The sequence below is a fragment of the Tenrec ecaudatus genome, chromosome 5, assembly GCF_050624435.1.
Source record: "Tenrec ecaudatus isolate mTenEca1 chromosome 5, mTenEca1.hap1, whole genome shotgun sequence".
In the NCBI taxonomy this organism is placed as follows: domain Eukaryota; kingdom Metazoa; phylum Chordata; class Mammalia; order Afrosoricida; family Tenrecidae; genus Tenrec; species Tenrec ecaudatus.
Window position 1 is genome coordinate 39,358,340 of NC_134534.1, and position 18,088 is coordinate 39,376,427.

The window sequence follows — 18,088 nt, forward strand, 5'->3', positions numbered from 1 at the left end:
ACCCAAATCAAGGAGGAGCAACCTCTCAGTCCTTCCTCCGTTTGTTTCCAGAGACAGCATCAATGGCTGTTGTGCCGCTGTTGTGTAGCCAGACTTCCGGAGAAGTCAGGCAGAGTAGTGCCCATCTGGGCTGGCAGCTGACCATACCTACCACCTCCCCACCCTCCCCGTCCCTGTTCGTGAAAGCCTGGCAATAAGCAAAAGGTACCAACTTGAGAGAACCGATGGGGTGACAACAGAATTGTCACAGTTAAGCCTTCCCTGATCTTAGACTTTTATTAATGTTTGAGGTTATCAAAGTTGACTCCAGTATTGTGTTGGGGATTGGTGTAGGAGCTATAAAAGTATAGAGAGCCTCAATCCTTATCTTCAAATTTTGAGGCTTAGGGAAATAAACAAGGAAGCAAATATTTGTCTAAATTTGGTTTTTAAAGGTAGATTGTATCTGTGCCACATATCAGTGAACTTGTCTATATGAAAAGTCCCATATGGAAATATTCTTTTATTTGTAATCAATTTAAGATTCGTTGTCTTTATTGGTTTCCTGTAAAGTTGAGTTGTTATTTTTGTGGGCTATAACATGCTGGAGCATTTTCAAGTGTGCTGTTTTACGTTGTTAACATTTTCTGTACTTAGTTCTTTTTAATGGTAATTAAAGAAGCAAATGCATAGGGCCAGGTCTTTGTTAATTTTGCATGCCTAGGTTTGTTATAAGAATTTGAAAAGAATCATGGATATTATCTCACTTTTCTTTCTTTTAAAAATGTATTTATTTGGGGCTCTTACATCTCTTATCACAATCCACACAATTATCCATTGTGTCAGGCACATTTGTACACATTGCTGCCATCATCATTTTCAAAGCATTTTCTTTCTTGAACCCTTGGTATTAGCTCCTCAGTTTTCTTCCTCCCTCCTTCCCCCTCCCTCCCTCCCCTTGATAAGTTATAGATTATTATTTTCATATCTTACATCGTCCTCTGTCGCCTTTCACCCACTTTTTTCTTGTTGTTCGACCCACCCTGGGAGGGGGTTATATGTTGATTCTTGTGATCAATTCCCCATTTCTGCCCCCATCTTCCCCTTATCCTCTTAGTATCTCTATTCTTTTGTTGACCCTGAGGGGTTTATCTATCCTGGATTCCCTGTGTTGTAGGCTTTTATTTATAGCAGTGTGCATGTTCTGGTCTAATCTGATGTGTAAGGTAGAATTGACATTATGATAGTGGGGGGAAGGAAGCATTAAAGAGCTAGAGGAAAGTTGTATGTTTCATCGGTGCTATACTGTGCCCTGACTGGGCCATCTCTTCTCTGTGACCCTTCTGTGAGGGATGTCCAATGGTCTACAGATGGGCTTTGGTCCTCCACTTCACATGCGCCCCCCCCCCCCAAATTCACATTGGGTATGATTTTATTCTGGGTCTTAGATGCCTGTTACTGGTCCCATCGACACCTCATGATCACACAGGCTGGTGTGCTTCTTCCATGTGGGCTTTGTTGCTTCTCAGCAAATGGTCGCCTGTTTATCTTTAAGCCTTTAAGACATCAGATGATATATCTTTTAATAGCAGGATACCATCAGCTTTCTTCACCACATTTGCTTATGCATCCATTTTGTCTTCAGCGATCGTGTCGGGAAGGTGAGCATCACAGAATGCCAGGTTAATAGAACAAAGTGTTGTGTTGAAGGAGTACTTGTCGAGGCCCAGTGTCCATCTGCAACTGTAATTCTTAACATATAGATGTAAGTACAAAGATCTGTTGTCCGCTCTTTATATATAAATATTTTTACATGTGTACATGCCTGTATTGAGACCTCCATAAATGTCCTTTGCCTCCTGGTTCTTTCCTCCATTTCTTTTTACTTTCCTCTTGTCCCACCGTCATGTTCGGATTTTCATGCAGGTTTAGTAATTCCTCGCTGCTACATTGCCCTTGATTAAGCCCCACTAGCATCCTGCACCTTTCTCGCCATTGATTTTAGTTCACTTGTTCCTTTGTCCCTGGGTTGCTTGTCCACCCCCTTCCTTTTTCCCACCTTCCCTTCTCCCGTGTACCCCAGGAACTGTCAGTATGGTTGTTTTTTTCTCCGAATTGTTTATTCCACCTAGCTTTATCGAGATAGATATGCAGAGACATTAATAAGTGCAAAAACCAGGCTAAGCCAAACAAAACAACAAAGGAAGTCAAAACCAACAAAACAACAACAAAATAGCAACAGCAAAAAGAAAGTCAATGACAAAAAAGGAAAAACCTATAAATAGTTCCAGGTCTGTTTTTTTTTTTTACATTTAGGAGAGTTTTCCAGTCAAGTCTGAGGGGGTACCACACTCTGTCTCCTTTGGTATATTTTTAGTATTCCCCCAGATTTCATGTCTTTATTCCCCTTGCTGCTCTGTTGCATGCCCTTAGTATTTCATCTCAGTGTGGTGGGGTCAGATCGTGCACAATTCCCGCACTGTGTCCCCCGTAGTGCTATGGTTCAGTGAAGGACGTCATGTCTCGTGGTGGGGTCGGCCCTATGGTCCTCTTTGTGCATTGTCTGCTCTGAGCAGGAAGATCGTTCTTGGGTCTTGGTGGGTCAGAATGTGCTCCCCTGACTCTCAACCCCTCTGTTTCTCCTGTGTGCTCTAATCACTGTGCCCCTCTCCCAAAACTGTAGCTTCAGTGCTGTCTTCTGAAGTGCATTCTTCGGGGAGGGGGGGGAGGGCAGGTGGTCCACATAGTTGGGATTGGGGCCGGCCGTGCAGACCTCTCTATTTGTTCCCTGGTCCATGCCGGTATGTTGTATTCATGTCTTGGCACATCGGGTTGAAGCCTGGTCTTCTCCCCCTCTCCTGTGGAGTTTTCTCACTTTTCATTTGGTAGTTGGCCACCTCAAGGACGTGTACCAATGTGTCCACTTGCTGGTTCCAGTCACCTTCTGATCTTCCAATGATTTAGGGGTTCCAGGAAGGGGGTTCTTGTGGTGGACACATATACTCTGATTCACCCTTTAAATTCCCACAGTGCTTTCCATAGGTCTTTGCCCCACATGAATCTTCTATTACTACCCCTGTGTTCTATGGCCCACTTGCCTGACTATATAGCCAGGCCATTGGAAACTTCCAGAGGCCCCTGGTCATAGGTGCATATAAATAAGATACCACTCAGGAGTACAGAATCGATGATTATATTTGGGTATCATTATAAAGGTGAAGGGTTATATGTTAATTTGATTGCACTATTGATAATCCAACTCCCATCAAAAACTTTTGCATGGGTCTGGTAAGAAGGTGGGGGAAAATAGTGGTAAGATTCATCTGTGAGTCATTATGAACAGGATTCCCTGGAGTGGCATCTTTCTGTGTATAAAATGAGCCCTCTGAGAAGCAGGAGGAGGAATCTCATTACCAGCAAGAGTCAGGAGTGGAGCGCCCTGCCTGCCTTTTGGATCTTAGAGTGGACAGCATTCACCACCCCATGAGATAGTTCCTCAGACTTTAGTGAGTTTTTGTGGGACTCTGTAGTGATTCAAAGAAGCCAGAAACTTGAGGGCACATACTCAGGGGAGGACTAGGGGAAAATGAACCTGAATACCGTCATGGAAGGCTTGGACATTTGGGGCATCATCAATCCCCAACTCCTTGGGTCTAGTCTGGTATTAATTCTTCTAAGAGGTTATTACCATAGTAGTAAACAGAAAAAAGTTAGAAAATGAAAATAGAAGATCCCATGGGTGAAGAAAGAAACCCCCCCTTTGCTGGGAATTGATAATTTTAGAATTCTTGTGGGTGAAGATCCCAAGCAAAGAAGAGGAAAGGGTATGATAGAGCTGAAAACCAAACCAAACCAACCCCCCCAGCACAGGCTTTCATTTCATCTGGAAGGCTTCTCTTCCTTACAGATCACATGTTTTCTTAGGTGGGGTTCAGCTTATTTTAGTGCCAACAGTTAATTAAGCTCTTTAAATATACGATAGTTTTATGACAGTAAACATACCTTGAGGTCATCAAAATATTTCTACTTTACTATGAAAACCATATACTAACTAGTGAAATTTTAAGAGCCAGCAGTGTCTTAGAGTTCTACAGACATTGGTTCTAATCTCAGCCCTCCATTCACTGCAATACAGTGGGGGCAGATTATGGAGCTTTTCGGAGGTAGATAGTACCTTCCTTTTGTGGTTTTGTGGAGATTGATGAGATAGTGATTGTACTGCACTTGTCTTTGAGGACAGCAGATTTCCCCAACTATTCAGAAATTTGTCTGACATCACCACCTTTCAGCACAGATGGGACTTTCCAGGAGGATCAAAGGATAGCTTCCACTTCATCTGCATACCTTCTCGGTGTTATTGTTCACTCGTAGGCCTATCATTTGGCTGAAATGTATGTTCCAGTTGAGTTTTTTTTCTTCTTTTTTTCAATCTTAAATCAGCCATAATACTTTAGGACAAAACATCTTGTAAATGTTTAAATCTTAAAAAGCAAAATGAAGCAGAAGAAAATGATTCTTTTTTAGATTGAGGTAAAATGTACTGCTTTTGGTTAGAGACAATCTCTGATTTCCTGGATTTCAATATCAGGCTCAACATAATTGTGTCATTTAGAAATTGCTCATTATTTAAGTCTGACATTAGGCTTTCTGACATTGTAAAACAATAAATAATACATGGGAATACTGAAGGATGAAAACCTTTCATGTGTTTCAAAGATGTGTGAGTATTCAAGATGAAACTTAGGGCTGAAAAGTAAGGACTTGATTTTAAATGAACTGTCATAAGATGAAGAATATAGTGCCTAGCTCATAGCAATAATAACCACCTCCACCCCCCCCTCCCAAAAACAAAACAAGCCAAAACACAAACTCCATTCAGTCCATTCTGACTCATAGTGACCTGATAAAGAGTTTCTGAGGTTGTGAATCTCTATAAGCAAATCGCCTCCTTTTTCTCCTTGATGCCGCTGTTGGGCTTGCACCACCCACTTTGTGATTAGCAGCTCAACATTTACTTGACAGTGCACCAGGGCCCCATAATAAAACATTGTGACTTCATGAATAGCGCCCAGGAGTCCCTGGGGTGGTACAAAAGGCTAAGCACTTGACTACTAGCTGAAAGGATGGCTGTTGAAACCCGCCCACGGAAGACCAGCCTGGCAATCTGCTGGACTGCTGACTGGAAGGTTGACTGAATTCACCCAGAGATGCCTTGGGAGAACGGCCTGGTGGATTGGTTCTAACGGTCACAGCCATGATAACCCTCGGAGGCCAGTCTACTCTGAGACACATGGGCTGGATGCCATGAGCTGGATTGCTGTTTTAGGTGCCATCATGTCAGCTTCGACCCATGACGCCCTATGCACAATAGAACGAAACACTGCCAAGTCCTGCGCCTTCCTCCCAATTGTTCTTATACCCCTCCACTTTACCAAACACCCCTCTGCTTTACCCCTCCACTTTACCAAACATAATAGCCGTCTCCTATGTCCAAAGTATGTCAGATGAAGTCCTGCCATCCTTGCCTCTAAGGAGCACTCAGGTCTTCTTCATTACAGATCGGTTTGTCCTTTTAGCAGTCCATGATACTTTAGATACTCTTCTCCAGCACCACAATTCAATACATCTATTCTTCTCTGGTTTTCCTGATTCAGTGTCCAACTTTCACATGCATGTGATACAATGGAAAATACCATGGCTTGGGTCAGGCACACTTTAGTCCTCAAGGTAACATCCTTGTTCTTCAATACTCAAAATAGATCCTTATGCAGCAAATTTACCTTATGCAACACCCCTTTTCATCTCTTTGTTGCTTCCATGAGCATTGGTTGTGGATCTAAGTAAGACAAAATCCTGACAACTTCAATCTTTTCTCCACTTATCATGTTAACTGCTGGCCTAGTTGTGAGGATTTTGGTCTTCCTTACATTGAGTTGTAACGCATGCTGAAGGCTACAGTCCTTGAGCTTCATCAGCAAGTGTCAATTCCTCCTCACTTTCAGCAAGCAAGGTTGTGTCATATGTGTATCACAGGTTGTTAATAAGCCTTTCTCCAATCCTGTTGCCCCACTTTTCTTCATATAACCCATCACAACTCCAGCACACACCTTTCCTGATTTTAAACTATACAGTATTCCCTTGTTCTGTTTGCAAAACTGCCTCTTGATCCACATACAAGTCCCAAATGAGTACAATGAAATGTTCTGGAATTCCCATTCTTCTCATGGTTATCCACAGTTTATTATGACCCACACAGATGAATGCCTTTGCATAGTCAATGAAGCACAAGTACACATCTTTCTGGTATTCTCTGCTTTGAGCCAAGACCTGTCCGGCATCAGCAATGGTAACCCTCATTCCATGTCCTCTTCTGAATCCAGCCTGAACTTCGGGCAACTCAATGACCATGTGCTGTTGAAACTGTTGTTGGATGCTCTTTAGTAAAATTGTAATTGTGTGCGATATTAATGATGGTATTCTATAGTTTGAGCATCCATTTGGGTCACCTTTCTTTGGAATGGGCACAAATATGCTGTCTGAAAATTTCCTGGCATAGACAAGTGAGTACTTCAAGTGCTTCTTCAGCTTTCTGAAACATTTCAGTGTGTGTTTCATCAATTCCTGGAGGCTTGCTTTTGGCTAATGCATTGTGTGCAGTTTGAACTTCTTTTCAGCCCCATTGGTTCTTGCTCAGATGCCACCTCCTGAAATGGTGCACTGTGTACTTACTTCTTTGTGGTACAAAGACTCCAGCGCGTATCTGTTAGTTTGACACACTGGCGTGTGTGTTGCTGTGATGCTGGAAGCTGTGTCACTGGTGTTTCAAATGCCAGCAGGGTCACCCACAGTGAGCAGGTTTCAGCAGAGCTTCCAGACCAAGGACAGTCAACAAAGAAGGGCTTGGCTCCCTTACCTTGGAGGAAGAATCCACTGAAAACCTTAAGCATGGCTTTGAAGCACTGTCAGATACTGAAAGCCTAGACGAAGGAAGCAGAAGATTGACAGCAATCCTGGCAGCAGACGGACCCCTCAGGTGTGGGCTCTCGAAATGTGACAGAAGAGGAGCTGATTTCTTGGGGCAGAGTCAACAGTAGTGACGTGAGTCGGGTCTTTGAGGCCTGTGGGAGTGTTGCCTTCAGCATCTTCATTTGCTGATCGGGCACGACTCAAAGTAAAGAGAAACAGCTGCAAAAATCTTCTAATGATTGGAACTTGGAGGGCGCAAAGTATGAATTAGAAAAACTGGATGTGGTCAAAATGAAATGGAACACATGACGATCGATACCCAGGGCATTAGTGAGCTGACATGGACTGATATTGGCCATTTTGAATCAGAAAATCATTTGATTTACTATTTGGGGAAATTACACAATCAAGAGAAATAGGGTGGGATTAGTGGTCAGAAGGATCGTGCTAAACCCATCATAAGCACAATGCTGTCTATGAAATGCTGTCTGTCTACATTTAAGGAAATACAGTCAGTACAACTATTATTCAAATTTATGCACCAATCCCAAAAGCTAGTGATGAAGAAATTGACGAATTCTATCAATGACTTTAATCACAACTCGATCAAACATGCAATCAAGATACATTGATAGTCACTGGTGATTGGAATGCAAAAGTGAAAACAAAGCGGAAGGAACAGTAGTTGGAAAATACGGTCTTGGTGGTAGAAACGAAGCTGGAGATCTCATGATAGAATTTTGCAAAACCAAAGATTTGTTCATAGCAGATACCCTTTTTTCAACAACACAGAAGGCGACTGTACACATGGACTTCCCCAGTGGAATCCACAGAAATCAAATGGACTACATCTGTGGGAAGACATGCTGGAGATGCTCAGTATCAGTAGCTAAAACCAGACCAGGGCCGACTGTGGAACAGTTGCTCTTAATGGCGGTTCAGGATAAAGCTTAGTTGGGTTGGAGTCCATCTAATGGTATGTACCCATCCCCCAGTTTCTGCAGTTATTAACTGGCCAGTCTTGTATGGTTTCTCTTTCCTAACACACATCCCAAACCAACTTATATGTTCTTAAAAGAAAATACCAGGTAACATTGTATTCTTAGCTATTGAGAATACATCTCTAAAGAATTAAACATTTAAACAATATGTAATCACAATAATATTTGTTTGAGGCATAATTTTTAAAACATTTTATTGTGATTTGGATGAAAGTTTACAGAGCAAATTGGTTTTTCATTCAACAATTCATGCACATCTTGGTTTACGGCTTGACTGCAACCCCCACAGTGTAACAGCACTCTTCCCCTTTCCTCTGTCTTATCCACCCTCTCTCCTATTCCTTCCTGCCTCTGAGCTTTATTCCTGGGCAGATGCTGCCCCTTGGTTATTGATGTGACTGATTGTTCTAAGGATGGCGTGTCTTCCTGGAGTTACTGTGTACTTTATAGGCCTATATCGCTCACTTTCTAGGCCTGTTATTTAGTTGAAAGTTGAGCCAAGGGGTGAGTTCAGTTCCAGGCTTGAAGAATGTCTAAGGGCCACAGTCTCCAGGACCCCTCCAGTATCAATAGCAGTCATGCTTTTGTTGTTGTGTGATAAAAATATACACATCAAAATACATCCATTCTTGATTTTAGAAAATATTGAGAATTTGGAGAATACTGTGATGAGTGTAACCTGCAGGGCTTTTGTCTTTCTTTCTAGTGAAGACTGAGATAACTTTGTCCAGGTAGTGTCTGACTTACACCATATTCCAATGATGACAAACAACTTAATTCAACCACTTATCCACATCATTGTCTCCACTAGCTTAGCTTTGATCTTGATTTAAAAAATAGTGATAGAAAAATCAACTCTGAGCAAGCTGGTCTCCCAGCAATGCTTGTGGCACCCATTGAGTTGGAAAATGCCGACTGGTGGGAGACCAACTGCAGGAGCTGTTGAGTCATTGGTTCTTCTTCTGTGTTCTTCCAACATGAGCAGTGACTCTCCATGTGGACAGCAGGCCTGGTGGTATAATGGGGGGGGGTTGGGCTGCTAACCACAAGGTCAGAAGCGTGAAACCACCAGCTGTTCCTTAGGAGAAAGATGGGACTGTTGCACACGGTTACATTCTGGAATCCACAGGGACAGTTCTACACTGACCCATAGGGGCACTATGAGTTGGACGTCCTGACTCGGTGGCAGTGAGTGTTTGGTTTCTTCCACCAGTTTCTGAACTTGAGATACAGTTTCTTTATGTGACCAGTGCATTGTTGGAATAGTTACATTCTCGAAAACCCACAGAGGTTGTTCTACCCTGTCCTATAGGGTTACTGTGAGTCAGAAACAACTCAGTGGCAGTGAGTTTGTGTGTGTGTGTGTGTATAAACCCATAGTTTTATATCCAGAAAGTAGCTCCCACAGTTGTAGAAGCTGTGAAGTTCAGTCTAGTTTTAAGTTTGGGGGTCAGATTAAGCCGGAGGCTTTTCCTTACTCTTAGAGTTGCTGGGCTGATGAACCAGGCAGCAAATGACACTACTGGCTGCAGAGTCAAATGAGTCCAAGCTCATCAGGTCATCAAGTCATCCGATCACCGTAGTTGGCAGGCTGCTGACAGCTCCCAACGTCAACAGTTACTGTGTCAGGTTTGTGAGCCAGATGCATGATCCAGACCAACAAGAAGAGAGGCATGCCTTCTCACAGAGTCTGTATAAATAGGAGTAGCCCCTACTCACAAGAGAATTTCTTTCTAATTGTCACAGGGTTGTGACCTGGGCTCAAATGTAACAATTGTGAGGTTCTGTTGCACATAGGTTCTCTGTGAATCAGAACCGACTTGACAGTCCCTAACAACAACAACATCCACAACCTGAAGTAAGGAGCAGAGTCCTTCATGGAGGTGGTTACAGTATGTTGGATCCCATCATGGGGTAGGCGGGTCTCAACTGCTGAACTACGAGCATCCCGGTCCAGTCAGGCTGGCACCAAACCTATCACAGTATGAGTGAACTCATAGCAACACTTTCAAACTCACCCACATATTATCAAACACAGGAAAACCAGATTGTGTTAGCCACTTAACATTACAAAGGACAGTTCTAGAGTGTGTCTAAGTGCATAGTTAACTCTCTGGAATTCCGTCATTCACTAGTGCCCGGCAGAGTACCTGTCAGCAAGACGGTCAGTGCGTGGCTGTCTTTAAACTTGTGCTTAGATCACTGTTTTCACGATGAGATTTTGTTTAAAACTACACTGTATCAAGGGTTTACATATCGTATCGTGCTTGCCACGCGACTCACGAGCACATGTGTTGCACAGAAGCCTGGTCAGATGCTGGCCTGCTTTCCAAGAGGTTCGTGGTGTTGTGGACTCACTGATGGAGGAAGAGGAGGCCTCGGCCTCTGCGAAGTTGCAGCCTGGGACCGTCCCCTGTCCTTATGGGTCCCCGGGTATTGAAATGGACTTTATAGCAATGAGTTTGGTTTGGGGTTTGGGCTGATTTTAGATTGGCTTTTAATTATGAGAATACTTTTTTTTTAACTGCAAAGGTTTTAAAAGCAGATAAATTTAAAAATCAGTTCCAATTAAACCATAGCTGAAATGATCAGTTTTCATTGAAAACACCAGAAAGGGCAAGAGGAAACAGACAAAACAGCCTAAACTTGAATGGGTTACCCAAATAAATCATATGTTTTCAGTTGACAAAATGCCCCAGAGACATTCTGTTTGCCTAAGCTAAATTAGTAACATCTCACTTGTTCCACATGCGGAGAAAATGAGACGTGTGGACTACAGAAAACTCCCATTCTGGAGTGCTGGGGTCCTTTGGGGTGATGACTTCTTTGTTTAAAGGGAGCCAGATTATGAGCATGCCTTGAGGGAAACTGTTAAAACTCCTAGGAATTATGAATCAGTTAGATGACCTTTCTGGCTTCCTATTGGAGAGATTTGCTAATGTAGTTCCACCTCGATCACCGTGGCACCTGCACGGCTCATCTGAAGCGATGTGCACTTGCTGAGCCGAGAAGGACATGGGGCACCTTTGCTGGGAGGTTTTCACAAGAAGTGGCCTCTGGCTTCCCTCGCTGGAAGGTCTATGTTCTCTTCTAGTTCATGGCACTTTTCTGCCAATCTTTCTCCCTGCTCATCAGCCCTTTCTGATGCTGCCTTCTTTCTCTGCCTCATACCTCCCCAGACCCCTAGTGTCTCTTAGCTCCCTGGTTCTACTGTTCTTCTAGGGCATCTGCCTGGTAAAATACTGACTCTCAATGTATTCACCGTTAGCCTTCTGTTGACCTACTTTCCCACTTTTGCAGAGTGGAGAGAGAGAGTTTGGCCAAAATATTCCCATTTGTAGTCTAGAGGCAGAATACTGCGTAAGGAAGCCAGCTCTTCATGTGATGACCACATTACATAAAGTACATTAGGGAAGGTGAAGACACTGCAATATAGTTGGTTACACAGGGAGCAGTGCAACTAGACCAGTGTTTGGCTGAAACACTGTGAACCATGGCCTAGATAACTTGACACACATCACAGTGAGTGATACGACTATTCATACAGCGTCCGCAGCATCTTCCTCTTGCTGTCCGTGCTACATCAGCCTGATTCCCAGTTGTAGCCCCACAGGACAGAGTGGAACTACGCCAGCAGGCCTGCTGGCGGAACGCTGGTTTGTGGTCCCAGGTGTTCTCTCCCACAAAGCTAGTAGGTGGTTCTAACCGCTGATCTTTTGGTTAAGTAGCCGAGCGCTTCACCATGGTTCCTCTGGGGTGTCCTCTCTTTCTCTTCTCGCCCCATAGTTTAGTCAGAATTTCTGTGCATTCTACCTCCTGAGGAGCTTAAATAATTCTCTTCTTGTCCTTTTTTTCAGAGGGGGCGGGGGGTGGAGGGAAAGCCAGGTAGTTGTATTGTTTATGATGACGACATACAAGACCCCACATGTATGCATGTGGGCGAGACAAGGACTTTGCCTGGGCCTCTTGTGGCAAACTTCCCCTGCAGTGTCTTCCATCTGATTGCCTTTGTTCGGGTCTTTAACCTCTCCCAACGGGTCTGTGTACAGGCCGAGCGTGTACTCTGCCAAGGACAGGCCACTGAAGCTCAGGTCTCTGGGTGAGCTACTTGTATTTGTAATCATTTGAATGGAACCATGCCAAGCTTTTGTCTATCTCTGCAACCTGCCTGTTCTCTCCCTCAAAGGGCCCGTGCTACCTACCTTCCAGCTGCTGCAGGTAAGAACAGACCCTGTTTGGTTTTACCCTCCGGCCATTCCTCACAGAGTTTAAGAAAATGCCAGTAATGGCCAGCCACCATTTTGGGCTACATTGGTTATCATGCGCTCCCCCCACCCCATCCCCCTTAACTTCTCATTTCTACCCTTGCTCACTGCAGGTGCTTTGTTGACATTACAGGGAAAGTGACCTTTTTAAAATAGCGCTGCTTAGCATGGTTTAAAGGTCCCTTTTAGCTAGACTCGGCTCACCTTCATACATTAGTCATTCTTATAACTGTTTAAGCTTCATATGGAGTTATTTTTGGTTTGCCAAACACAGCATGCACATCCCTCCCCCAACCCCCGCTTCTAGCTTCCAAAATATCTATACTTGCTTTACATGTGGATCATGTAAAAGCAAAACAAAACAAAAGAAAGCAAACCCAGAAAGACTTCTACGTGGCAAACAGTCAACTAGATCACAGAAAGATTGCCTGCCATGCGTTGGAGCCGGCCTGATGGCAGCTCCAAGCAACAAGCGATCTGCACCGGTGCTGGAAAGACCTTCAGCATAGGCTGTGTGCTGGAAAGTGAGAAATGTGGAATATTGTCCACCAATGCTACCGGGCGCTTAAAAGAGGGAGCCGGAGGGGTAAGAATATGCCTAATTCATAGGTACATGAAGGTTTTACAGGAAACTAACAAAAATGGTTATTTGCCAAACACGGAACTGGGCAAATGAGAAAGGGGAGTTGGAATGAAACCCTTCACTATGCAAGATTTTGTGTTGTTTGATTTATTTTACACATGTAAATATATTACCTACTAAAATTAAAATTTTATAAACCAAATGGAATAATTTTTAAATTTCTTTTTTTTAATTAGTAAGCTAAAAAAGCTGAGTGAAGACAGTTTGACTAAGCAGCCAGAAGAAGTGTTTGATGTTTTGGAGAAGCTTGGAGAAGGGTAAGTACAAACTATATGAAGTAATCAGATAACAGAGTATATTTGGTTGAATTGAATAGTTTTGTAGTTTAGCTCAAATAACACATGCCCTCTGCATTTGTTTGCCAATTGTTTCCTACCCCAGGGAGGTATTTTTGTAAATGTTACCCTGTGTGTGTGTGTAATTAGACTTTTTTTTTTTTTAAGAAATCCTGGTGGCTTAGTGGGTTATGTGTTGGGTTGTGAACTGCAAGGTCAACAGTTTGAAATCACCAAGGTCAACAGTTTGAAATCACCAGTTGCTCTGTGGGAGAAGGATGAGGCTTTCTATTGTGGGTAAAGATTTATGGTCCCAGAAGCCCACAGGGGGAGCTCTGCCCTGTACTGTAGGGTTGCTTTCATGAATTAAAAAAAAAAATTACAATACATTAACAAAATACTTTCAGGATGGAGGGAGCAGTTGACAAACATAGGAGGGCCATTATTTGTGTAAAACATTTGATCATAACAATTATATCTAAAGTACTCTATAGTAATCAGTATAGTAGATCTAGTTGTAATAATTCTCAGAGGCCTATGCCATATAGGTAAGGAAAAAGCAAGAAATATTCTTTGAAATGATTTATAAGAGATTTATTAATTCATCCCATATGACATTCTGGAAATGTGTATATTAGTACATCAAGTTTTTTTTAGGACTTTACGTGGGTCCCTGAATGACTGAGGAAGGGCCTATTAGTTTTGTAGTTAAAATAAAATTTCACAAGTAAACAAGTACTGTATACAAATATGGACTCCACAAATAATGAGGCCGGACTCTACCTTAAGTGTCGTTACCATTCTCTGGGGTCACAAGGAGAAAGATGTGTAGTCCTATGCAGGGTTACTGTGAGTTGGAATTGACTCAGTGGCTGTGGGTGTTTTGCCACCCATACAAGCCATTCCTACTTTGTCTCAGGTGGCTAGATGTTGCTGCCTCTGCTCGGATCCCATAAGCTATTGAATTCAAGAAGCCCTTTTCTGTGTTGGTAACTCCTGTTTTAATCCTGTCCCGCACTATAGAGCTGGTTCTCCTCTCACTTTGGTGAGAGGACTATTTCCTGGACCCTTTCAGGAACATAGTGGATGGATGTGTAAGTCACCGGTATATTCATTTAGACATTTCATCTCCTTGAACCTGTAATGTCCTTTCTTTAATACATCTGAAGGGTTGCCTAGCAACTCATTTCATGTAGGTTTCTGCCGATTCTAGGCGTCTCGGTGGTGCAGTGGGCTAAGCATTGGGCTACTAACTGACAGCACTGGTGGTTCAAACCTACTAGCTGCTCCATGGGGAAAAGATGAGGCAGTTGGCCTCCGTAAAGGTATACAGCCTTGAGAACCCTATGAGGCAGTTGTAACAGGGTCTCCGTGAGTTGAATTGACTAGTAGCCAGGGGTTTGGTGTGGTACCGTTGATAGCAGGCTTTAGTTAGCAGCCAAGCAACACCTCAGGATTGCTGCCAACTATTGGAGCTAACATGCTGGGTTTGGAATTTCTGGTCTGTGTGTGTTTCCATGTCCGTAAATTCCTTTCTGCCTGGAGTCCTTAGAATCCATTCCCACACATGTTCCTCAGGACTCAGCTGATACAAACGGACACAATTTTACAATTTTTTTTGGTGTAGCTGGAGTTGGTCAGACTTTATACTCAACCGGTAGATGCCTGCAGGATGTGAGTGTGATTATGGGCCAGGCAGGAGTGAGCAGCCCTGGTGGTGGTAGTGTAGTAAGTGACATGTTTGGGCAATGAATCACAAGGAAGGAGTGAGCAGCGCTGGGGCTGGACCTGAGGAGAATCTTGCCTTTCTAGGATTAAGTCTTTAGATTTACGAAGTTAATCATTTCAGGTAGCTACAGGGGTGCCTGGTGCAGGTGCAGGGTGCAGCAAGATGAGTTTGGAGGTTCTGGTGACTAAGATTAATCAGTGTCTACTTAAATGTTCCCGTGCCCATCTCCTGGATTCCTCTCTTTACTGCACCTTAAGTTTTAACACAGTTGACCTGGTCAAGTCGTAAACTCAGTTTGCGGTGTAACTCATTTTAGTCAATCAAACTTTGCTTTTGGTTTCTCAGAAATCTCAGCTCTGTGTCTGCAAGAACTAAGAACTTATTTTAAAGATCTTAAAAATAATCCCAACACAAGGAAACGAAAACATAAGGTTTATTTCGAGCATGCTGTGTGTAAAGAGGGAGATCATTTTGTTTCTAAAACAAATGGCTCCAGGTAGGCTCATTAAAATTGTTTAAAACAAAAAGTTTTGAATTAGCTGAAAACAACAACATACTATTTGATTGTATCTGAATTTAACAGTTTGTAAACTGGGGGAGCATCTGTCTTCCTGGAAAAAAGAAGCTGCTTTTGAGGACTGGAGATTGTACAAATCTTTAGATAGGTTTTTACTCAGTGAACATAGTTTTCCATGGTTTTAAGGTATTCAACAGTTAATGTATTAGCATAAAAAAGTCACTGCTGAAAATAAGGCCTTTACCTATGTGTAGTTATGAGTGTGTAGCCCTGTGTAGCCCTGGTGGTACAGTGGGTTTTTTGTTAGACTGCTAACCATAGGTCTTCAGTTCAAACCCACCTACCACTCTTCGGGAGAAAGGTGAGGCTGTCTGCTTCTGAAAGCATTACGGTCTCAGAAACCCTACTCTGTCCTGTAGGAGTTGGAATCGACTTGATGATCGTGGGTGGGTGTGGTGGAACTGTGAAAATTCAGGAATTTGAAATTAAAGCACACAGGCTTTTCAAGTAAATCCTGAGATAATGGTTTGTTCTTGATTAACTGAAGGGTTGGTAGTGGCTGTTTTGATTGGACCTCTTCTTTTTCTCAAGGCAACTTGATGAGACCACGACGAATAAATGTAATACTGAGAAAACTTATCTGCAGCCTTCCACTGAGCACACAGACACGTTTAAACATGTTTGTTGGGGAGGATAAAGCCCCCAGACTTTGTACATGAATGAACCCTACTAGTGATATTTTTTACGTGTGTATGTACATACATATCTCTCATGCATCACTTAGAAGGGCTACATAGTTTCATGGAATAAAGCTTAAAGATAATGGAATTTTCTCACCAACTTCTTGAGGTCCCCTTGTACATATTTTGATATCTGTATAAAGGTGACTTTGATATCAAATGGAATTAAAACACTTCAGAAAGCCCAAACCAGGGATAGCATAAAGATGCTACGTAGCAGCTTTGTGCTTTCCCATTTATTTTGAAAGAGAGAACATTTTAAAGTTGCTGTGAATAGATTTCTAATACTGGTAGCATCTCTTGTTTTCCAGTGAATCACTTGCTGTTCTTTTTCTTCTGTAGACATAGGAGGGATCTTCCAAAAGCTTATGGGACTATGGATGAAAGGATAAGGGAACTTTCCCAGTCCTCCTCAGAAGGCTTTGGGAGGAGCGTGAGTTGGAGTCCGACCTGTGCTGCAGGTCTCCTCTTGCCCGTTGCTGGGGCCGGAGCCTGTTTCCTCGTCCTGAAATGGCAGTAATACTGTTTTATCTCATGGCAGTTGGACTTGATGATGCCTATCAAGCACCTACATAGTCTCTGGCTTCTACTAAGCACCTAGTAAATGGTACCATTTCTTACCTTCTGATTCCTTCTTGAGTATACATGACTTTCTCCCCGATTTGCTTTTGCTTTAAGGAAAATACTATCCAGTGGGTAACGTTGTAAGAGTTGTAGCAGGCAGTTTTGCTTTCTGCATCTGTGACTGTTCTTGAGGAGGCGGAGATCTTAGCAGGAGTGTTGAGGAAGCTTGGGGTGTTACTGGGGTTCTCTAAGGAGTCCTGGTGGTGCTGTCAGCTAAGTGTCGTCCTACTCATCTCCACGTCGGTAGTTCAAACCTGCCAGCCCCTCCTACTCCTGGACTGATTCATAGGCTCAGAAGCTCTCTGGAGTTGCTGTGAGAGTTCCTGGTGGCAGAGGTTTTTGTTGTTTGCGCAGGGTCCTCCAGGTGAGGGTTTCTGCTGCACGTGAGGGTGCTGCTGGCGTGTGGATGTGCCGCCAATGACTGCCCTTACGGGAGGCAGCTTTCCTCCTAACCATTGACTATGGCTTTTACTGATCTTTCTTTCATTCTTTTAACTTCCATTTATGTCTTCTTAATGCTGCATTTGTTTGAGTTGACAAACCGTAAGTCACCTTCTCTCATTCATTAGAAAAATATAAGCAGATCATTATGTATGAACTTGATAATTTTAGATTTTAAGTTTATACTAAAGATAAAACTAACAGACTTCTGTATTTGTTTACTCTAACTTTTGCTATTTAAATAATATGTTCAACTAGAAAGGAGTCCTGAGTGGTGCAGAGGATTAAGTGTTCCACTACCAGCCACAAAGTTCCTTGGAGGAAAGGCCTGACGGTCTGCTCCTGGAAGATCACAGGCTTACCACCCGTGTGGAGCACAGTTCTACTCTGCACACATGGGGTCACCATGCGCTAGAATGGACTTGGTAGTAACTGGCGGGGTGGTTCAACTAGGAAAGACTCCAGGGAAAAACTCAGAATGTTTGCCACCAAATAGCTGTCATGCTTGAAGGAGAATAATATCTGGGTTTCTCTTAGGTCTTACGGAAGCGTATTTAAAGCAATCCACAAGGAATCTGGTCAAGTCGTGGCAATCAAACAAGTGCCTGTTGAATCAGACCTTCAGGAAATCATCAAGGAAATCTCCATAATGCAGCAATGTGACAGGTATGAAGAGAGATTGTTTTTCTTGATCTATTTTCAATTTTGATGAGTGTTGCTAATCACATAGGAGAAAATGCATTCTTTGGTTTGTAAGTAGTTTTTCTTTCTGATTTCCCATTGACTGTGAGACTGCGCCTTTCAGGAAGATGAGGGCAACTGTGGGGGCTGTCTTTGCTAATAGCAAAAGTGATCTTAGAATATCAAGAAACATGTGGTAACAGAAGATACTCAGCTGCTTTCTGATC

General features: G+C 43.0%; 1 protein-coding gene across 1 annotated transcript in view; it reads left to right on the forward strand.

Moving 5' to 3' along the window:
• Window positions 1-18,088, forward strand: part of STK3 (serine/threonine kinase 3) — a 271,704-nt gene that overhangs the window by 20,618 nt on the left and 232,998 nt on the right. Inside the window, exons 2-3 of the mRNA XM_075549446.1 lie at window positions 13,031-13,111; window positions 17,718-17,846. Coding sequence (XP_075405561.1) covers window positions 13,031-13,111; window positions 17,718-17,846 — 210 coding nt within the window. The remainder of the gene's footprint in view (window positions 1-13,030; window positions 13,112-17,717; window positions 17,847-18,088) is intronic.